This window comes from Pseudopodoces humilis, chromosome 2 (genome assembly GCF_049639895.1).
Source record: "Pseudopodoces humilis isolate 2021_Gansu_Grassland_sample_001 chromosome 2, ASM4963989v1, whole genome shotgun sequence".
In the NCBI taxonomy this organism is placed as follows: Eukaryota; Metazoa; Chordata; class Aves; order Passeriformes; family Paridae; genus Pseudopodoces; species Pseudopodoces humilis.
The window spans coordinates 62,867,062-62,890,145 of record NC_142201.1 but is presented as its reverse complement, the minus strand read 5'-3'; the positions used below and the strand labels follow the sequence as shown (position 1 = coordinate 62,890,145).

Below are 23,084 nucleotides of genomic sequence, written 5' to 3'. Positions count from 1 at the left end.
CTATCCCTCTCCTCCTAGAAATGCTAATCTTCCATTAGTCTTAAAAAAAAACCAAAAAAATATAAAAAAAACAACTAATCAAGCTCTTGCTTAACAAGACAGAAATCTTGCCTGGAAGACCAAGATGAATCAAGCCAAAACATTGCCAATTTTATCTTGGGAAAAGGAAGGAGCACAGTGGCTTTAAACCTTCTAGAGCGGTAGCTGTGGAAGCACATCAGCTGGATCAAGGAAAAAAAAAAATCAGTCAGATAGGAAGCAGAGCATTCTCCTGAACAGATTATGCTAAGAAATGGCTCTGGAGTTACTGCTCCAAGGCTGTGAGCAGAAACAGCCGACTCAGTTGCTGGGGGAAAAAACCCAAACCCTAACAAATCGCCAAAAATCTGAGAACAGAGATCTTCATCATTAAGTGGTTAGCAACACGCCGTAATTACAAGATTTATAAGAACTAAATTTGGAGTGCCTTAGAATGGATGAAAGAAACCTTAGTAGTTAATCACTGCCCGTATGGAAGGAAAAAGGTCACAGCTAAAGCTAGCCTTAAATTTATTTTTTTTTTTTCCTAGGGATCGAGTGAAAGGCCAGACCGTGTCTCTGGGGTTCATCATCAAAATGGTACCGGACCGTCTTCTGCATCCTAAACCCAGTGCACACGACAGGCGACCCCCGTCCGTGCTGCCTGCCAGGAGCGACACCCCCCCCCCCCCCCCCGCCCCGCTCCCTCAGCGCCGGGGCCGGCGGGACTCCCCGGGCCGGAGGGGCTGCGCTGGCATCTGGCTGCAGCACAGGTCACCCAGAGCCCCTAAAGGACTCCCATCGTCCAGGCCAGGGGACAGGACCCGCTGCGGGGGCAGGGGGGGGAGCCGCAGCCTCAAGGAGAGCGGCGGCGCCCGGAGACGGGGCGGGGAATAGCGCCCGCCCTCTTCCCTCCCTCTTTCCTTCCTTCCCACCCCCGTGACTCACCCGCCGCTCCCGGCAGCGGTAAGCCGCCAGCGCCGGAGTCACCGCCCCGGCCCGGCCCGGCGCTCCCCAGGGGCCACCCCCGCCCTCCCCGAGCGGGCGGGTCGGGCAGGGCGCTGCCCCCGAGGGACGCGTCACCCCGCAGCCCTCGAAATAGCTCAGCGAGAGGGGCGGCGGCGACAGATCCCTCCCCCGTCCGTCCCTCCCGTCCCGCCCGCGCTGCCCCTCCACATGCTCGGCGCCTGGAGCGCATCCACAGGGCGCGTCCATGGCAGCACCGGCGCTGCCCGCCCTGCCCCGTGTCCCCCGGCCGGGCGCCCCACAGCCCGCGGCTGCGCCTGCGCGCCCCCGCCACCCGCGTCCCCGACGGCTGCGGCCGGCCCGCCCCGCCGATTTGAATATGCTAATGAGCGGTTACAGGAGCCCTATGGTGGAACCGGGAGGCAGTCACGTGGGACAGGGACGTGTCCTTGAGGGGCGGGGCCGACCTACCCAGGCTGCCTTAAAAGCGAGCGGCGAGCGAGGAAGCGCCTCAGTCAGAGCGAGAAAGTGCCGGGGTAGCGGGGCTGCGGCTGCTCCGCCTGAAACTTCTGAGTAACATCAACAGGGGGAGGGGAGGGCGGGCGGCGGTGGAGGAGGAAGGTGGTGGTGGGGGGAAGGTTAGCCAGCAGCGCAGCCCTATCCGCCTCTCCCTCATAAACCAGCCTGTGTTGGGTTGAGCAGGCCCCTCACACAAAGGAGGGCAGGGCAGGCAGGGCTGCCCCCCCTTCCCCCCCGCCTCGGCAGAGGGGCAGCGGGGAGGCGCCCTTCCCCGTGCACAGCACTCACAGCCACTTACTCCTCTCCCGTCCCCCGTCTTCTCTCTCTTCTCCCCTTTTCCCCCTCACCTCCCCCCACGGTTCTCCCCTCAGCCCCCCGCCCGCTGTCCATGTAGCCGTCCGGCCGCCGGCCCCTCCGCACTATGCCCATCTTACTCTTCCTGATAGACACGTCCGCCTCCATGAACCAGCGCACCCATCTGGGCACCACCTATCTGGACATAGCCAAAGGCGCTGTAGAGACTTTCATGAAGGTACCGGGCTCTGCCTTGCGAGAGGAGGCGAGAGGAAGCGAGCGAGAGTGACTGCGCGGGGAGGGGAGGGGGCGGCAGGGAGCGGGGGGCTGCCTGGGCCGGGGGCGCGGGGTGAGGGCGGGCGGGAGAGAGCGAGAGAGTGCGTGTGTGTGCGGGGAGGGAGGGGAGGGCCGGGCCGAGCCGGGGGGCTCCGCCGGCGGCGCCGCCTCTCGGCTCACCCTCTGCTTTGTCCCCCGCGCCGCAGCTCCGAGCCCGGGACCCGGCCAGCAGGGGAGACAGGTACATGCTGGTCACTTTCGAGGAGCCTCCCTACGCTATCAAGGTAACCCCCGCTCACCCCCTCCTCCTCCCCGGCCTCCTTCCGGCCCGTCCACCCCTCGCCCGCCTCGCCCCGGCTGCCGGCGGTCCGGGGGAGCGCGGCACACACGGGCTCCGGCGGCGGCGCTGACATCAACATGGCCGACGCTTTTCCCCTGTGCGGTGTGTGCGAGCAGCAATGAACTGTGGGGGATATTTATTCAAGTTGGGAGAAGTGACAGCAACTCCAAGGAGAGTTCGGCTTGGAAGGGGCGAGCCGGGGAAAGGACCGACTTAATGCCCGGAGAGCCCCGGACTCGGAAGGGGACGGCACTTCCCTGGCCCCGCCACGGCGGGGGAGGGGGGGGGACGCACCGCGCGGGGGAAGGGGGCGGCGGGTCCACATGACACAGGACGGTGAACCTGTTGGAGGTCGCTTCACAGTGCAGTTGGCGTCTATCTGGGCACAACTCTGAGATGGTGATGTAAATAGCTCTAAGGTTTGGGCACCGGTGTCCTCAAAGACATTTGTCCCGTGGAACAAAACAAAATGCTTTTGCGTTTGGTAAATGGGGAGTGCTAAAGATTAAGAGAAGTGCATCGTTTCAGGCTTTTTGGATCAATATCAAATACTGCTAACTTCTGAGGTATTTTGTTAGCATTTGTAGTGAGCCGCATGCAGTGGGGAAGGCTCTTTGTAGCCTAACAAGAAAGCAAAACTCGTCTCTGCAGAATGAATCTTCTCATGTTTCTCTTTGCAGGCTGGCTGGAAGGAAAACCATGCAACGTTTATGAATGAACTGAAAAACCTTCAAGCTGAAGGACTTACGACTCTTGGCCAGTCCCTAAGGACAGCTTTTGATTTATTAAATTTAAATAGATTAGTAACTGGCATAGACAACTATGGGCAGGTAGGTTGACTGTTGCTAGGTGGAAAAATCTTAAAACACAAACTTCCCAGAGACAGTAATTAGCTAGTTGTCCAAAGTGGCATCTTCATGGAATATTCAATATGGGGGCTTCTTTCAAAGTTAGCAGAGCTCAGCTAGCTTGAAGAAATACTGTCACTGAATACAGTCTGGTACCCAGCTTACTTTTTTCCTTTAATTTCAGTCATTTCTCAGTTTTTAAGCTGTGATGTAGCCTCCAAGTTGACCTTTTCAGTTAAAAGTTTTTTTTGTCAAGTTTGTGCTCAGTACCTTAGCTGGTGAGCCTGTTAGGGTTATGAAAAACTTTGCTTTTTCTATACAGTGCTGAACAGTTTGGGAGATGAGCCATTTTTCTAACAACACTGCATGTCCAAAAGTACTGGAAGGAGCACAACTTTTTCAAAACACTTTCTTTCCAGTGAGTTTACCTCAACATTTCTCTGCGTACGTGTATTTTTATAAACCTGCCTGTTGTATCAGAGCCTTGAGAGGCTGTGCTTTTTTTAATCTCTCTATTGCAACTATCCCTTTGAAACAGGATTTTTTTGGTGTGGGCCAGCATTCTCAACCTCATTAGTATGAGCTGCTGAAATACAGATGTTGTAGGTTAAACATGTGCATTAGGACTCAGAGTTCTTTCTGGTGCTGGATCAAAGCCTGAATTTCCTTCACTTGAAGGGTACTAGTAGTGTTGGGCAAAGTATATAATGTACTTCTCATGTGGGGCCTACTGACTTGAATCTCCCCTTTTTGTTGGGTATTCTCATGTAATTGTCCACTCTCTGAGGATTAGTGCTTAGTACTGCTCTTGGTATTTAACATGGGAATGTGGTTGTGAACATAAGTCCCCTTCTCTTTTCAGTCTAAGCAGGGTTCGTGATAACATGCCATGTTTGTTTGTGAAGGAAATTTGTCATGCTGCATTGTATGGCTTCCCCATGAGATGATCAAGTGAGCCTAAACATTTTTACAATGCCTGTTTAGTGATGTAACTTAAAAAAAAGTGCTAGTTCCACACATGGGATCACATTTTTTCCTATGGCCGTCTGCTGTCCTCATACATCTGTGTGTAATTTTCCCATTTTTCTGGTGTTTTTGTTTAGTTACAGGAGCTATATTACTCTTGAACACTTAACCCCTCTAGGCCCATACACAAAATACTTGCTCTTTCCCATTGCTACTGATAATTACTCTAATTAAACCCATGTCAAGTAATTTGCTCTAAGTGAACCAGCTGTGCTCAACTACTCAAGTGGGCAGTTGAGTTGTCATGACTGTTTTGACTCACTAGTAGTGTTCATTACTGCAATAGCTGCTCTTTTGCCTGTGAAACAATGACTTTGTTTGATCTGTTCTGGTTGTAATTCTCTCTGGGCTTGAACCCATCCTCACTTAGGAATATTTTTCTCCATTCCACATGTGGAGCTGGCTGTTGAAGAGGTATTCACATATTTAGACAGGTGACTAAATTGAAATTCGATCTCTATTTAGCAAAAATAGATGAATGTATTGAAAATGGCAGGTCATCTGGTGCTGAAGTCAACGGTCCCCATTTTGGCTATTCTAACCAAAATAGCAATTTTTAAAAAAGAAATCAAATTCCATGATACTTAACTGATGCTTCAGCATTTGCAGGATGAGATCTGGGGCAGCTAATTGTCCTCAACTTCACACTGGTCTTTGTTTTGGTAGCTTGTCATTTTCTTGTTATTCTTGTCTACCACCGAAAATTTAGTCCAGACAAATGTTTACCATTGCATGGTATAAGAAACTTAAACCAGGAAAATAAAAGTGGTCAGAGTGCTTAGTTGCAATTGAAATAGTTTTCATTCAGAACAGAAATTGCTGATTAACTTTTTTCTGAAGAAGCTACAAATACTAAGACTATAAAATAGTAGTTAACTGAAATTTAGCAGGCAGATATTGGAAGACTGAGTATGCCAGAGTAAGAGAAGATAATTTTACAAAAAACCCCAATGTATAGACCATCTTAGGTGTGGTATTATGTGATGTAATAAAATCCAAACTTCTATTCATCTTCTGCGGGAAATTTGTGGCTAAAACATCTTTGGACTGTCATGCTTGTATTTTGGTGTATTGACTTCTAAATAGTTGCCGAGATCCACTTGTTACATGAAAATGAACAAATGTAAAACTGACTTTTCTTACACATGCAAATGACAAGACATGATACAAGCCTGATGGGATTGTCTGGTTATGTCTCTACCAGTGTGATATCTTGTACCCCTGCTGAGTGTGAACTGTTTGTTTAAATGACAGAGTGACTCAATATACTCGATTTCTTTCAAAGTTGACCAGAGTTCTCCATCAGCTGACCTTCTGAACAAGAGTGGTGGCTGAACGGTCATTCTGAAGTTGGGGAAAATCTGCTTCATATTTTCTTGCAGCTTTAATGTTTGGATTTTTATTGTTTATCATACTGCTCTTTAAGTAAATAAGTACTGGCTTAGTTACTCATAAAGATTGAGTTACCATGTGATCAGCTGATCACAGGATCTCACTTTTAGATCTTAAAGGACACCGTCAACACACTTAAATTATCAAGAGCCTGGAAGATTTTTTCATAAGCTATTTCTGATATAAATGCTATGTTAAGGCATTATAAATATTTTCCCTTACTGAGCGGTTGCTAGATCCAATTGTTTTGGAGCCTTTTGTCAAGAAAAAATGGTTTTGAAAAGTACACATTTTAAGGTGGCTGTTCCTTTAACTTTTGCAGCACTTCAAGATTGATAATTTCACTATTATACTGCTTGCATCCAATTATAGGTCTCCCCCCTCCTTAGTATGCTTTGTGATGATTATGATAGCAGAAGAATAAGCCTTCAAATAGGGTGTCAGTTTTTAGAGTTCAGTAAAAATAGCAATCATTTTCACCTTCTGCATTTTTATGGAGAGGTTAGGGGAAAAAATACAGCATTTAGATGTCTTCAGGAAGAAATCAGTTGAAACACACCAAGATCAGTAAGGGTTTACTGTCACATCACACAAAATATTGTACTTCATTAGCCCAGTTTACTCTTGGATAATTGACTTCTTATTTTCTCCAGTTCAGCTTTTCCATTATTTCAGGTAGTCTGAAAGACCAAGCCTTTTACCAGCAGGTTTTTTGTCCCCTTGAAGTACACTCTTAGGTCTTGCAACTATGGCTTGTTCCGCAGGACATGAGTAGTCACCATTTAACCAAATAGTTTTGTGTAGCAAATGTTCAGCTTGTTATAGTGGATAGAAGGGTTAAATACTGATAGATGTTTCTGTGGAAACAGAAAACATTAAAAATGTAGCGGCTGTTAAGAGTGAAAATGAAAACAAATAGTTGAAGTGGACCATCATTCAGTTACCTGCAGTTTGTAGTGAGGTTTCTAAGACTGTGCACTAAATCTGAGGTAGGTAAAATATGTAATCAATGGTGTTTTGATATTCACATGCAGAGGACCAACACAGCCCTACAAAAACTGGAATCTGATGGATTCTTGAAGTTGCTGAAACACTGATTTATTGATACCCCATATGTTTCATGTTGCCTGTTATTTGTGAAATGATGAAAGTCTTTTTTCAACAGTGTTGCATAGAGTAAGTTTGAGAGGATAAAATATACTTAACTGAGTGCATTTCAAAGTGCTTGATATTTCAAAGTATTTTTGAATTTTTTTTCAGGGTGAAATTGCTTTAATACTGCATGTAGAAGGTGCTTTTTGATAATATAAGCTTCCTATGTTTTTTTTTAATCTCACTAGCGTATTTTGTATATTTTTCTGCAGCATTACTACTGCTATGAGTTTGACTTTTAAACAAATCTAGTGTAACAAAACCACATGCTAACTTTGTTGCAAGAAGCAGAAAAGTCAACTCTAATGTGTCTAGTACAAGTGGATTTAGAATAGGTATTTTTCGTTCACAATGATGAATAAGATGCTGCCTGGATTTAGATTAGCACAAGAAACAGTGACTTACCAGGCTGTGTGCAGTCTTGGTGAAAGCCTTTTACTCTTTAGTGTGTTCCGCATATGAACAGAAGCATAACTAAAATTTTTTGAGGAAAAACTAAAATCCAAATGGAATTCAACTAATAAAGAATATTTTGGAAACTTAAAAATATGCTCAGAGCTGGAATGACCTATTCCTTACCTGGAAGTTGGAAGGTATCCTGCATATGATGGCATTGTTTTTAAATGACTTGGGTTTTTTCCAAGTGTTTTGTTCATGCCATGTATGACCATTAAACAACACAATGTTAGGATAACTGCTACTTTATAGTTCTCTCTGAGTATGTGTTTAGACCCATTTATAGCTACAGTAGCAGAAGTGCTGATGTGTTCCCACAGTAAAACTTGGCATTGGTATGTAGGGTTCAGGATGCTTTGCCGTAATGGCTGAAATCCTGTAGTATTCCAACTACAGGTAAACAGTGTACCTAGGAGATAATGTCTAATCATACTCGTAGGGACAAAACAGCTTTACGTCACACATTCTAGGCTAACTGCTTGCTTATACGCTTGTCTAGGATCTCCTGAGCTTATACAATCACATGTGAAAGAAATACTGTTTCCAACATGGACTGCATTATGATTTTGCAGTGATATGTTCTGTTTTCTTTAAATTGTTGAGCAGGTGTATTTTCCCAAGAGGCATTTGGGGATTGTTACTGGACTTTTGTTCTCAAAAGTCAAAGTCCTTTGAAGTATGGCTTTTGTCTTGGTATTTTGGGATCATAACACACTGCACTGAAATGGCCTGTGCTGCATGTGCCTCCAAATTTGGAACTAACGTTTAGGTTAGCATTTCCTGCTTTGTCATGCTGGCACTGTTGCGTGTGCAGTTTGCTTCTCATGTTGGTAGAGGCAGAGCTTTGCATGTCTAGAGTATCTCTCCTGGCCTCTTTTTTTGGTCTCCTTCGCCAAGAAAACCAAGTAGGAGAATTTCAGACAGTAGTAAACAACTTCACAAGTGTTAGTGCAGTAATGGCAGAAATATGAGAGGCTTTCTCACAGTCTCCTGTTTTCTGTGGAATAGCAATGCATTTAACATGAACCTGTATGCCTGCTGATGTCAAAGATCTGTATGTGAAGTGCTGGTAAAAATCAATCATTCTCATTTGCTGTGTGATGAAATTAAGCATGCTGGTTTGAACTTCTACCTTTCAGACCATAATCTTTAAACATGCCATCTGTGAAATTTTTAGTTAGTTTTGTTTTAGAGTACCCTTTAGTGAGAGCTGCAGCAAGCTCTGTTCAAGTTGTTTTTCACATTGTGAGCTGGAGCTGCTTGCCCTTTAGCCTTCCCAGTACAACAAAGTTCAGCAAAATGCTTAAATGTTTTTAAAATCACTTGCCTAGTTGTAAACTCAGTATGTTTTTAAAGAATTTGAAACAACCTTACATGAAATACTTTATTTTTTCCAATGGAAATAATCTCATCAATCTGTTCCAGTAGCAGAAAGAAGATACTTCAAACAAATCTGATTTGGAAGGGGTAGTGCTGTAACATGTTCATTGATAAATTATCTGCATACACTGTGCATTTTGTCTGGCTATGTTGAACAAATACAGAGTATGTCACTGCACTCATGTAGTGCACTGATAGTGTCTTCTGATGCTCAGTATACAGAGTGAGTAAAAACTGGCCATCTCTCTCACAACAGCCCTCCCAGCTTTGAATCCTAGAACGCTAACTTGATTGTATGCATCTGTCTGTAAGGTATACTCAGCCTTACTCGTCAGATCTCTGCTCTGGACATTGTGGCCTCTCATGGGCCATAGTTGTGCTAACCTTGCTTCAAGTGGTGTGACTTCATGTAGTAAAATAAATCAGTGATTGATCAGTGAGATTAATAAACTGAACTGTAGTGGTTCAAAATGGGTTTTAAACAGCTAAGTTGCTCCTGCTGTTGTGGTGATTAAACTCCAGGAAGGAGTTGTGGGGGAGTCTTTGGGAAGTTATTCTGAAGAATTGCTCTATGTTCATAGGTCAATAAGCTACTTCTAGTACAGTCAGTACTCTGGATTATTAGCTTCTAAAAATGTGGGGAGATTTTTGTATACAAGTGTGTATTTTCTCCTTGGTGGTGTGTTTTCCGGTTTGTTTTTTTCCCCCTCTATTTAATGTGCTGGCAACTGTAGGACTTGTTACCCTTCTCCAGCATGTGGAGAATAGAGGCCTGGCTTAGCACTGTGAATTGCACTGACTGAGCCAGAACCAGCTCTGTAAAGTCATTGCTGTGAAGCAGAAAGGCTGCTGTAATTAGGGACTTGATCCAGGGCTTGGCAAGGTCAGTTATTTTTGGAATAAAACATTCAGAAATATTTTTAGGAAATATAACCAAAATCAAACTCAGTCTTTGGAGCTGACTTTAAAGTTATGTTTGGTATGGATTGTGTTATTTTATTTTTCTTAGAAAAAGTTTGTAAAGGCTCAAATGGAACCTATTTTTAGTAGCTCACATTTACTATGTTCGCTCAAATAACTTTGAAAACTGGTGTAACTTACTGGCTGATTATCCAATATCAGATGATTCCAATAGTGATGCATTTATTAATCTGTAGTGAACTGATAAGGTGCATCTTTTTCTGTAAGTTACAATTTCCATTGCCTTAAAAGTAAGATAAAAGTTGTGATTGCAGTTGATATTGCTGCTTAGGTAGTTAATTTAAGAAAAAGTTAAAGTTCTTCCTCTTCTGGGATTATATATCTGTCACATCAGTAGTTAAATATTTCAAATGCTAGTGGCCTTTTGTTCTTCATTTCAATGTGGTTTGTCACTGTTACTTGCTGGAATTCATTATATATAAAATTCCTGTTCCATGCATGTTTTACTTTTTCTTTTAACTGTCACATAATTCTGAACGATTGAAGGACTGAATTGTTTTTGAAACTTACTAAGGACCTCATCTAAATTGGAACACTTACAAGTTAATCAAGAAACTATCACTTACATAATGTGATATTTAAAACTCAATTAAATCTGTTCTTAAATGAAAGAAATAGGACAAACCTATATACTAACCTGTGCTCTTTGAAACTGACTTACTAATATTGGGACCCCTCTGATTTAGGCGTTTTAAGTTTAGGTTTTAAGTTGGATGTCTTAGTAAATCTACTATGTATTCATCATTTCTTTATTGTTCAATATGAACAGAGTCTTAAACTGCTTCCTTAACACATGCTTTCTGTTGTTGCATGTGTACTATTCAGAGTGGAGATCTTGTATTCCAAAATGATCTGTTCTTGAATTTAAACTCATTTTCAGGCTGCTTTGAGTTGCCTTTTTTGTTTTCTTGCTGTTAGTTTTGATTTTGGCACAAACTTTTTGAGAGAGTTCCGAAACGACTGAAGTTGCACAATTAAATAGTCTTTAAGCAGTTCATTCAGTGCCAGACTTGGAAACCTGAATGTGTAAAGTTATGAGCATCTATAAAAATTATACTAAGCACAGTGAATTTTCTTGTGGCATGTTTCAGGATGGATGTGCAATGAAATCATTGCCTATAGAACACAAATTTGCAAACTTCAGCAGAGCAAGCAGCTGATGTGCTTAGATATATTTCTGTGACTTTGTTTTTGAAAATGGGTTTGATGTCTCTTGTGCAATTCCGATAGCTGTTTTGCCTCTAGCATTTATAGTTATAGAAATGATATTGGACTGGATCTTTGATTTTTGGTGTACAGCTTTGAGTGGACATGGCTAGTTTAAGGTGACACATTTGGAGGTTCAGTAGTCAGTTGAAGTCATAAATGGCTATTTTAAAAAAGATTTTTGGAGATAATGCTGAAGTCCAGAATACCAAGGGGCAAATTACTTGCTTTCATCCCACTTATTTTCCTCAGTACCTTAAATTTCCTTTTCTTAAAATTAACTTAGGTAGCCTGTGTTATGAACATAAGTTATTTCAAGAATTGTCCCTTAGTTCTGTAGCTCATGTGCTGAGGAGTTTGATCTCTGGCTCAGCTTTAGGAAAAGTCTGCTATTACAGTTGAGCTATTACAATTATGTTCTGCTTTGAAAACCTTTTGCTAACTGATTTTTCTTTAAAATTCTTTTTATATAAGTCTATAACTTAATTTGTTCCTGGTTGCCTGAAATGCAGAAAGCGTTTTACCACCAAACAGTGGTATGTATGAACATGACGCGTGCAAAAAATTATTTCATCCATTGCTAATCTGTAGTGCCAGTAAGGAATGAAACTGAAGCCAGATGACTGCCTTGTAATACTACATAGGTATTCCAATTAAGAAACTGTGACTAGCCCATGTGTTGGGCATTACCTCTTAGGTTTTTGTTACATAGTTTTAAGAATTGTCTAGAATGTGGGAAATTAATTTTCCTACAATAATCTTGCTGTAATCTATGGAGGAGGACAGCTGACTTTAGGTTTTGTAATCTCACCTCATGGAGGAAAGATACTTTTTGGTAGCCATCCTTACTGTAAAATTTTTGCAATTTTGTTGACTTTCAGAGTATGAATGAATGCAGGAGAAATCATTACTGCTTGACAAGCATTTTCTGTTTTTTTTGGGGGGGGAAGGGAAGATGGTGAGTTAATGGGTGCATGGATTTAGACCTTGATAAAAGGTCTTCCTAAAACTGTTTTTAAGGTCTTGTCCAAAAGACAAAACAATTTAAGATGGGGGAGTGGCTAGCTTCAAAGGTAAAGGGAATGTGTCTGTAATACAGTTTAATGTTTGTGGCTGAGCCTTCCAAAGATGGGCAGTCTGCAGAAAAAAAAATGAAGAAATGGAATGATAGTATGTGCTTCCATGCTGTCTAGAAACCATGAACCAACTATTGGATTAAATATATGTTAAGAAATTATAGTTCAGTGATGGATTACTTCTTATTTGTACTTAAACAAGAACATTTAGGGGTTTTAGATATATGGTTTTGGATTGGAGGTATTAACCTGTTCTTGTGTGTTTTGAGGTAGTATGCAAACAGAGCATGCCTCAGGTTTATCTTGTTACTCAATTCACCTTATATGAGGATAGATTTTATTAACTTGTGCCCCCTCTGCTGGCTGGTGTTCCAATTACAGAGTAAAGTACAAGTTCACATAGGTGAGGTACTCTCTGATTGGCTATTTTGGCCAAATGTCAGTTTATGAATGTTATTTTTTTGCATCTGAAACGATGGTGAAACCCATGGAAGTTGTAATTTGGAAGACTAAGTGGTGGTGTTGAGAGATGGTGTTTTCATAGCACAGTTACTGTCTTGGGCTCAGTCAAGACTCCTTAAGCATTTGTCAAACCTGTTTTTCTCTCATCCCTTAGTTGAAGAAATGTTATCTTTTTACTCACCCTGGGTGTGTATATTGTTACGTATACAGAGGAACTAGGTCTTTATAGTTTTTGGAACCACAGTTGGGTCTTCTAAAACCTGCTACTATCACCTGCTTTTCTGACAGTAGTTGTTTTCCCCTTAAGATTTAGAGTTGTCTTCTTTTGGTTATAGTGAGGTGATCTCTCAAATTATCTTTAGCAGGTGATGAATTTTCCTGTGTTCTTTCTGAAACCTGTCTGTTGGTGAGTTAGTATTCCTGACTGCCTAGCATGAAAGAAGGGCAGAGCACAAGTCCTCACATTTTGAGTACTGCAGGGAGACCTAAGGTATGTCAGTATTATGACGGAGGATGCTTGTCCATACTGCAGGTGTGTGTGGGACTAGCTCTAATAGTAAGAATCATCCTGTTGTCCTACAGCCGTTTCAGAAAAACAGTGGGCATTTTTTCTTGGAGGCAGTGTAATTTCTGGAATGGGGCTTTCACTAGGTTGTTTCATAAGTTTCCTCTTTGTGACTGGTGTTGCTGCCTTTGTCATTAATCAGGCATCAAGGGAGATTTCTGCTTTGTATTAAAATTTCTTTTATGGCTTGAAATTTTAACATGTTTCAAAACAGTTACCCTGACCAAAACTCAGCCTGGTTGGTGTAGCTCTCATTGAACTTCTGTGACTTCTGAAAGTGATCTTTGTATATCTGCTGTACAAATATCTGATCTTCTCCTACTAAGACAGACCTACCACTGCAAAACTGTATTATATACTGAATAATTGATAGCATCAAGGAAACATATTGAAATCCTTATGGATGGCAAGACAGGTAAGTTAATAACTTTTGTTGTGCATGGAGTCCATCTTGTCAGACCTTAAGCTTGTATAGAATTTGTATGTTCTTCAGCTCTTACTCATTCAGGCTGAAAGCACAGAAGTTTCTCTGACACTGAGGTGCTTCCACTTCAGGCAATCAATTTCTGTTCTAAAACAGACGTAGCAAATAAGTACAATTTCAAAGTTATTTTTATCATGCAGGTTCAGTCACTTAGATGATACTGTGATGGAATTTAGAGGTACTGTGTTTTTCAGTCTGGCTACAGAATTATGGTGCTCTTGTGGCATATCCTGTGAGCAGTCAGATTTATCAAAGGAAATGTTGTAGTAGAATTGGATTGCCCTTTTTTGCACTCCCTCACCCCCAGCATATTCTTCCTTGTGTTCTGATAGATGAGCATTTCAGAGTGTGTTTGTGATAAATATTAATTAGGTGATAGAGTAGCTTCATCTGGGGAAACTTCCATTTAAAGACATTTTGCTTCCTATCAAGTAATAGGAAAGAATTTACTGATCTACCAAAATTGAAAGCATATTAATTCCCTAGTACTGTAGTGTATTACATGTATATGCATGGTTATGGTGTGTGTCTACATACATAATTGAAACTTATATAAGGATTGAAGCTCCTTAAAGGCAAAGTAATTTTTGTAGCATTTAATTGACAGGTATAAATTGACTAAAATACTGTAGTGATGCCAGTGTATTGAGCTGTGTTTGTGACTTGGGAAACAATTGTGTGACAGCATAAAATACAATTGGTTCTATAGGACTTGCCAACTACATTGATTAATTCTGTGGGGATAGTAGAAAATAGCCAAAGCTGCTGAAAATGTGAATGGGACTAGTAAGAAATTGCACAAGATGCTGCAGTTCTTATGTAACTTATCATCAGAACAGTTGTTAAATACCTCTATGTACTTGACTGGTAGTGTTCTGCTTTGAGCAATGTAGGGGAAAGTCTCTAATAAATGGAAATGTCTTAGACATTTCATGGTTTTGCTAAAGCGTAACTGAAGTTTCTAAGAAACAACAAGTGAAAACCATGATATATTTGGACCATCTCTTGTAGTTTGAAATTCAAATTCAGTGTTTCGATATTTTTTTAAGCTATTCATCAGTTAAAAATAGCTTTAAAGCTAATAAATTTTGTCATTCTGACTTTTAGATTTCATTGTAAGCTATTGTTTTTGAGCAATGGTTGCTCACAGATTCTTATGAGTATTTGTGAGATTCTTGACCTTCTAAATTATGAAAAACACAGGACTGAATTCAAAAATTCATATTCCTATTTTGTGTTTCCTGGTCAGATGTCTAAATTTAGTGAGAGTTCAGGCTGATACTTCTGAAAATGAAGAGGCTGTGCTGAGATAATACAATGGGAGATAGATGTGCAATACAGCTTGCAGAGTTTTGTGATTTACTGAAATAAGTGTATCTTTTAGACATTTGTTGTGATCTCAAAATGCTTTTTTTCCAGTTCCTAGTCATAGGTAAAAAATATGCACTGAAGTTCAGTTCATGTCTTTTTTTCAGCTTCCAACCTTTCATGGGTATGAGGTTTCTGTACTACTAAAACTTATTTTTGTTGTAGTGGCTGCTTGTGTAATTTTTAGTCTCTGATTTGGTGTATTTTGGTCACATTTCTACCTCACCCACTTCTTCAGTTCTGAAACACCTGTGACACTGAAATTAATATTTAAATGTGTGCTTTGAGATAACAGTAGTTGTTAATTTATCTTCTCTTCCTGCATGTATAATATTGTCTACTTGCATGTGTAAAGGTCACAATAGCTCTTGAACTGCTTTACCTGTACACTTGGGAAAAAAATCATGTGTGTATCAATTAGTCATGCTGAAATTTGATGTTAAGCTTACTTACCAGTGGGAGTGATTTCCTAGTTGTGAGAGTCTTAACCAGGCAATAATGTGTTTTAGTAATTTGATACACGCCTGGGTCGATGTGAGGCTCCCCCTGAGAGCATCACACAAGCTGGGATGGCATGGGATGCCTCTTAGAGTGACCCCTTGTGAGTGGTGTGGAGCTCAGTGGTATTCTGTATTTGTGTTATCTGAGCATGGAACTGCTTCAGCTGGAGACCAAGGAAAAGGCAGCCAACGCAGCCAAGTTCTTTTGTGTTTTGAAGCAGTCGTGAAGCTGTCAAATTGTTCAAATGGAAGTGTTATATTACATAAGTTAGTTTTAAGGCTTTGAATCTCTTGTTCCTTTTTAGCCAAGCAAACTTTCTCTGGTATTGATGCTGAGTTCTAAGTAACCTGGTTTCCAAAAAAGGTCTGTGGGGTTTTTTTGTTGCCTTGGTGCACATCTGTCCTTTAAAATGCAGATTGTAGGTGAATGAAAAAATCTTCCTTGTACCTTGTTACAGGGTGGTCAGCCATTAAAACCATAGGTGCCTCTTCCATTTTTCACCACTGCTACAAACTTCCAGAAGGAAAAGCAGTGTATTGAAAAGAATTTGCTTCTGAAATAAATACAACCTCATGCTGGTTTCCTATTCTCAGAGTAAGTTGTAAACAGGCTTATTATTTATACCTTGTTATCCTGAGATGCTTCCCCCAGTGCATTGCAGCATACCTGTAAGCTGCCAAAGAGCTGGTAGTAGTGTACACTGTCACTCACTGTTCCTCTGCATATCCAAAATAATTGGGCTGGATTGAATTAATTACCTATGCTTTTTGAAGAATATTTCCAAGATGTGTAAATGCTAGGTGTTTGGTTTTTTTTAAAGTGTATTTCTAGGGGATGAGAAATAGAAAGTAATTACTGTAGAATTAGAGTAATTAGCTAGTTCTCAACCGATTGTTGACAAAAGTGCTGTAGTTTAGTTAAAAGAATTGGTAAGTCTTCTGGAATTTAATTTTATGATGTCTGACTGCTGAGAGCTTACATAAATAAGAGGGGGTTTTCTTAGAGGAGTATTTGACTTAATACTGGTTTTGAATGCCTTTGTATAGGAGGAGTAAGGAGCAGGATCAGAAGAGTCAGTGCTGGTCTTTAAAAATTAACAACATGGAAATTTTTAGTCAATAATAGATCTCAGTAATGAGCATTTTTACCAAAGTTCTTCCATGATACATTTTAATTATCTTTCTGAAAACAAGCTGATTCTTAGTATGCTAATGCTATCCTTTGTATATTTAAAATGCTTGTGAAATTATAAAGAGTAGACTGAGGATGAAGACATTTCACCCTCAGACATGTTTTGTAGGGAGCTCAAGTGTAGCAACTCTCGATTCTTTCCATGTAATTTCATAATCATTCTAAGACAAAACTGTTTAAGGCTTAAACTGTAGATGGGGGAAAAAAAGAGACCAAGTACAATGAAGGAATAAAAGAAGTTTATAAAGATTATGAGGACAGTCAGGTAGGTGTTGTCCGAGATGAAAATTTTAATACTTCTATTTGAAATTGCACTGCAGTATTAACTTGGTATTGCTTATGACATTCTAAATCTGTTATTTTTATCAGTTGTCAATTCCTTTTTGCAATAATTTATGAGCAATAGTGTTCAAGTATTTTTATGATCAGTATTCTTGAGAAAAATATCTAGTTACAAACTCTGCTTTCTGTGTTATTTCAGTGCAATGTAATTAGCTTCCAGCTGATGTTTTGCAGTTGTGGTAAACTATTAGTTGGCACAAAAACATACTATAACAGTTAAGAAATAAATGAGGCTAAATATTATTAGGAAATTATTTTAATTAAAATGTAGTGTTTTGAGCAGCCTTAAATTCTTTTGAATAATTGTTGAAATTATCAAGTAGCTTGGATTTCATTGGAGGCATTGATCTTTGTTTTAATTTGATTTTTGCTTATTTTTTGTAGTAATGGTATGCCATTTGAAAAGAAATCTTTAATTTTTTTTCACTAAGCTTTGGGAAAATACTGACCACTATAAATGTGGTGCTGCCACAGTAGTCAAACTGGATACACTTCGCCAATTATATTTCAGGTTGTTAAATAATAGTTCTGTTTGAAGCACAAAATCAATGGATGATCTTTTATATTTAGAGGGTTCTAAAAATGGATTTAAAAGATCTTTTAAAACCTACTGGTTCTCTCTCCATACTTCTAGAGTAAATCATAAGCATTCATGAAATAACTTGTCTGTATACGCAGAACTAGGCTGAAGGTTTAGTTCCATTTTTCTTTGTTTCCTGAGGAAGAAAAACAAGGCCTCGAGGTTAGCAAGAGAAGAACAGGACCTACTAAACACAATCTTGTAGTGACTTTTATTCTGTCTGTTATTAACTCTAGGTAGAGTGAAATGTGTTACCTAAGCTTGGAGTTGACATGTCTGTGGAATACTTCAAAATTCTTTTCCAGAAGGCACAGAAAGCTCCTAGAATATTGACAGTAGATAAAAAAATACCAATAACTGATTTCAAGTTTTTGCTACAGCTAGCTTAGCTGCCTGTCTTGCTGGGATCCTAGAATATCTTGCCTTGTATATGCTTCTGTCTTAAATGATACATATAGAAAGTTTATTTATTTTTCAAGTATTTGTTGAAGTAGATTTTTGCATGTGTGTTCATCTTTGATCAGAATGGAACAGGTGATATTTATATCAGTCTTAATACATAGAGTATTAGTTCTTAACCCAGGGGTCATGATCACAAGATACTGTGCAAATACTTGGACACACAGCAATTAAATCACAAAATCGGCCCTGGAATAGGGGCAATTGGAAGTACCTTTTAAGGAGATGGTTGTCTCTAAACGGCTGCTAGTTTGTCAGAATACTTCAGCAAGTGTTATTCTTGAAGTCATGTGTTAACAATTTTTGCTGTTTGTGTATGTGTTTATTGAATACAGACATGTTAAGTGTCTAGCTTTCCATGGTCTGGCTGTAAAAAGGCTCAGAAACCCATTGTGCTCTACTATGTGGTACATGAGAATAAATACCTCAAGCTTTGTTGTTTTGTTAGTGGATATCAATGGCTATTTAATGTCTGAACAGAGTTTGTTACATCATTTTAAGTAAATTTTTTTTTTTCCCCTTAGGGACGCAACCCTTTTTTTCTGGAGCCAGCAATAATTATAACAGTTACTGATGGAAGTAAATTAACTACTACCAGTGGGATACAGGAAGAGGTAAGATCTAACCTCTGGTTACAGTGATGTGTACTAAATACTGTTTAAACATTGATACTGTTTACAGAAGGAGCATAAGTGGCTCCTCAGATGAATGCTCATTAATAGCTTAAAATTGCTTGTGTGTTTTTTTAATTTCAAGTAATTTCATGCGATAGCACTACAAAAAAACCAAATAACTTTTTCCTTGCTTCACATAACAGAAACCTGTGGTACAATTGTTGGTCTGTTGAGTTTAGACTGAGTTTGCTCTTTGTGTCTAGGGAGTTCATGGCTTTTCAAATACATTAGCAGAAGAAGTTGATTTCTGTAAAGACTGTGTGTCTTTAATTGGTCTTGATATAAGTTTTTTGCACAGACCCAAGTTAATGTAGTGATTTCCCAAAGGATGTGGCCACTAGGGAGTATGTGATACATGTACTACTCTCACACTGAGTTCTTAAAATGATTATAATGAAATCAGTTGTCTTTGTAATTCAAGATAAGAACTGAAGAAATTTATTCCAAGTTTAATCTGTAGAGCAGTTTAAAATTAAGATCTTAATATACTAGAGTACCTACTCAGACATCTGATAAACTCCAAGGTATAGCAGATGCTCAGGTACTGAACTATTTTAACTTACTGGCCATTTTGAATTTTTTTCTTAAAAAGATGGAAGTGGTTGCAAGGGGTAGGATTGGTCTAGCCAGCTCAGTTCTCATTCCATACAGTAGTAAAAAAAAAAAAACCAACCAAAAGAAACTACAGCAAATCCCTAAGCTCATTCCCTTTTCAGGGAACAGGTTACTATCCAAAGGTCCATTTTAAAACCTAAGAGGAGAATTCAGACTTTTGACTGTGCTGCACCACATTTGACTGTACAGAACAGATTAACTTGTTGCACTTTGCTGTTCATTAGTTACTCAGATTTCTCCTAATAATGTATTATATTGCATTCTTACAGCACTTAGAGAATTTGTCTGTATGAAAAGTGGTATTTGAGTGGTTTTTGTAATATATCTGACTTGAAGAGAGTTGAATGATCGCATAATTCTGTGTAGACTCCTAACAAGCATAGCTAGTAACTGAAAGGGAATTCCTGGATCCATGGTAACAAGTAGGTTATCTGTATGAAACCTCACTTCCATAATACTTTCGTTTTTTACGCAATAAGCTATTTTCAGATTAATTCTGTGATTGTGTGCAGTCCAAAATACTGAGTATAAGAGAGTAGTGTGACACTTCTGGAGTCTTCTGCAAATGCAGTGCTGTTAGCAGCAGAACACTGTTGGGTAATCTCTTAGCTGTGCAATTCCTTCTTTGAGTAGAAGAATCTCTATTGTCAGATGACTTGTAAAATCTGGCACTGACATACTGGACTGAGGAACACCCAGGTGCTCAGAGGGTGAATGTAATGACCTCTGGGTAGAGGCTGAGAACCGAGTTTGTTTGTTTGTCTTCAGGAGAGTGGGGAGTGCTTTACCAACTTCTGCAAAGGCTGAATGGGACAGGGAGCTTGTCTTTTCCAGGAGGTACCCAGAGCTGAGATAAGAGGCAACAGCTGCAAGATGTCTCATGGGAAATTCTGATTGCATAACAAGAAAATCTTTAACTGCGTGGGTGATCAAGAGATCTGGATGTGTTGTCCAGTGGTTGTGGTGATAGTAAAAGCTGCACTGGACAAAGCCCTGAGCAATCAAAAGCCTCTGGACTGTATACCTGTCGTGTTCCTTCTAGTGTACGCAGTGGGATGCTTCTGTGTTACGTTTCCTTTCCTTTTTGCTACTCAAAATGATTTAGGTAAGAAAGCTGCATTAGTAGTTAAGGTCTTTCTTTTACAAGAATCAGGACTTTTATAGCCAGCCAAAAAAAGCAGGTTTTTTTTTTCCTTTTCCTTTTAATGCTGATACAACTTCTTTATCTTAGTCTTCACAAGAAGACATTTTTCTAGAGTCAGGCAACCATTTGGTCATACATTCACATCTCTAAACTGTTGTAACTTAGGCTGAGAAAAAGGGTTTTCTGGTGACTGCATTAATCAACTAAATTTCAACTTGGCTCATGAGCAATGCTGACTGATAAGTGTGTGCTACACCAAGAGTTTGTGTCATGATCTTGTCAAATAGGGCCCAGTGTTACAATTGTATGATTATTAAACTGTATTTTCAAAATGCAGAATTTGCTCTAATAATAGTGAATTTATGTGGGGCTTTTTTGTTACAAATAAGCCAACGTAAAGATGTTCCATTCCTCCAGAAGACAAAGTGACAGCTGTTCTTCTTGCAAGACAAAATGCAAGTTTGAATGCTTTTCTATATGTGTGTACTGGGTATATGTTTCATACCCAGCAAAGGATGTGACTTTTTTTTTTCCTTTTTTGTGCTATAGATGTACTGATAAGAACATTCTTAACACTATCAAAGAAGAGGAACAGAGCACTGAAGGGTGCTACTGTCTTTCAGGGATATTCTTTTGCTATTGTCAGTGTGTGTCCTATTAAACAGAATTTTTCTTAGTCTACCTTGAGTGTCCTTTACAGTTACCTCTCAAGTTGGACAGGCAGAAATGAACTAGAATTAGTACAGGAACACCACCCTGGAGATACGGAAGTTCATTGCTCCTTTTCGGTTCACTAACAAAGCTTTTTCAGTCACTTTCAAATGTCTCTTCTGTTCTTTGGGTTTGTCTTTGGGAAGGCTTTTCAGAGTTGGTGTTGGAAGTGATCATATCCCACTGGCTATGACAACAATGTTTTTACTTCTTAGCATTGACTGAGGCAGTGTATTTTTAGTTCTTTTAAGACAGATGTACAAGAGAACCAACTATGTTGGGCTTTGGTGTTTTGTTCAGATTTTTTTGGAAAACCTGTGAAGCCAGTGTGGAACCTGGAGGCAAGTTTTCTCAAAGCTTTGTCATTCAGATGAACATTTGCATTCTTACCAATGAAATCAGTTTATCACAATGGGAACACTGTCATTTGTCTTAGTGTGAAGCAGTTAAGCTTAAACCCTGTTCCAGATCTCTTGCTGAATTCTTCAGATGTCCTGTTCCTTTGTGGATTTTAAAATGGGTGTTGCAGATGAAGCCTTACCCTTCAGTGAGTGCTACTTTGTCTCTCATGGGTGTGGTTACTCACACTGAAAACAGAAATTATATTGTCTATATTTTTTCCACCTGTCCAAGTCAGTAAGACTTTCAGTTCTGTCCCTTCTGGCACTGCTTTTTAATGCATCAGTGCCAATGCACTGAGAAGTGCCAGCATCAATTCTATGTTCTGCATGGCTTGTTGACCAGACTCTTTCCTGGACTCACTAGTTCCAGTCAGAACTTGGAGGGGATGGGCTCATACTGTTTGTAAACTGTCATTAATTATTTGGTCTCATGTTATGGATTCATTATGGAGTGGCTTTTGCTTCTGGTCTGATCCCCCAAATTCAGTCTTAGCCCTTTATTCATCTTTCATTAAGCAAATGTTTAAATGCTTGAAGGGGTTTCTTATTCCTCTTCATATTAAAAAATAACATGCTTTTTGAGTTTTACAACTGCTGAGCTATGTTACCTTGTCTTCCCTCTACATACCCTCTAAGTAGCATTAAACTTGTCTGCAAGACTGAAATGGAGTTATTAGTGTATTGATGCATTCTGATAAATGATTATACAAGCAAAAATCATGAGCAATGCTGCTTGGTTTCTGTATATTGCCATTCTTCTGATCTGCCAGTTATGAGAGACTCTTACAGGAGGAATCTCTGATTTTTGTGAGACTTCATACCACATCTGTTTGGCATTGTCACATTGATCCTTCCTAGAACTGATCACCTTGCATTGCACTTGTAACAACTGTGACAAGTGTCACAGTCAAGGTTCTGCTGGTTCTGATTATTGTCAAGAATAATCAGGAGCTCTAAATGCTCTATATTTTTTTACCATAGTTCCTCCAGTTAAAGCTTCCGATTCCTAAACAAATTCTGCAGAAATATGTGGCAAGTATCATTAAATGTATGTTCTTTCTCATTATTCCTGTTAGCAGCATTTTTTTGGGTTCACAGCCTTTGTCACTGAGCTCCAGAGCTCTTGATGTGTGAATTCTTGATGTGTAACTATCAGGTCAGTGAGTATTTGTTGATGGCTAATGCTGGCTTTGGAATGGCCAAGTATATCATGACATTGACATGGTGTGTCAATTGACTGATGTCTTTGGGATCTCCTTGAATTATCTCCCATGGAAGAACAGTTTGTGTCTTTCTATGTGTTATAACTGCATAGGATTAGATGGCGAAAGATGGGAGACCATAATATTACTGATAACTGTAAGTAGAGTTTTGCAGTCTGTCAAGAGCTGACTGTTCTCAGCTGGGCTTGAATGGTTACCTGTCCTTACCCCAGGACCTGTCACCCCAGGACAGTCCTTTAGGGATGAAAGGCTACATTTGCTTTGTGAGATGTCTTATCCTTTTTTTGGGTACCAGAGGAGCATGCAAGGAAGGTTACTTGCCAATAGATTTTTTTTTTTTGGTACAAAAAGAGAAGTTGACTGTAGGCATATTTTTGTTTAGTGCCTAGTCTTCTAATACCCTCTTGGGAGATTTCCCCAGGTGGAGCTGCCTG

General features: G+C 40.1%; 1 protein-coding gene across 3 annotated transcripts in view; it reads left to right on the top strand.

Moving 5' to 3' along the window:
- Nucleotides 1-1,504: 1,504 nt before the first annotated feature.
- The window catches only part of INTS6 (integrator complex subunit 6), a 39,129-nt gene continuing 17,549 nt past the window's right edge, over nucleotides 1,505-23,084 (top strand). For 2 of the 3 annotated variants that reach the window (XM_014251480.2, XM_005516343.2), the window contains exons 1-5: nucleotides 1,505-1,557; nucleotides 1,875-2,035; nucleotides 2,280-2,357; nucleotides 3,094-3,243; nucleotides 18,407-18,496. In XM_014251480.2, coding sequence (XP_014106955.1) covers nucleotides 1,925-2,035; nucleotides 2,280-2,357; nucleotides 3,094-3,243; nucleotides 18,407-18,496 — 429 coding nt within the window. In that variant the 5' untranslated portion in view covers nucleotides 1,505-1,557; nucleotides 1,875-1,924. Of the gene's footprint in view, nucleotides 1,558-1,874; nucleotides 2,036-2,279; nucleotides 2,358-2,723; nucleotides 3,244-3,583; nucleotides 3,680-18,406; nucleotides 18,497-23,084 lie in introns of those variants that run through there. The other variant, XM_088051092.1, reaches the window with a different exon arrangement.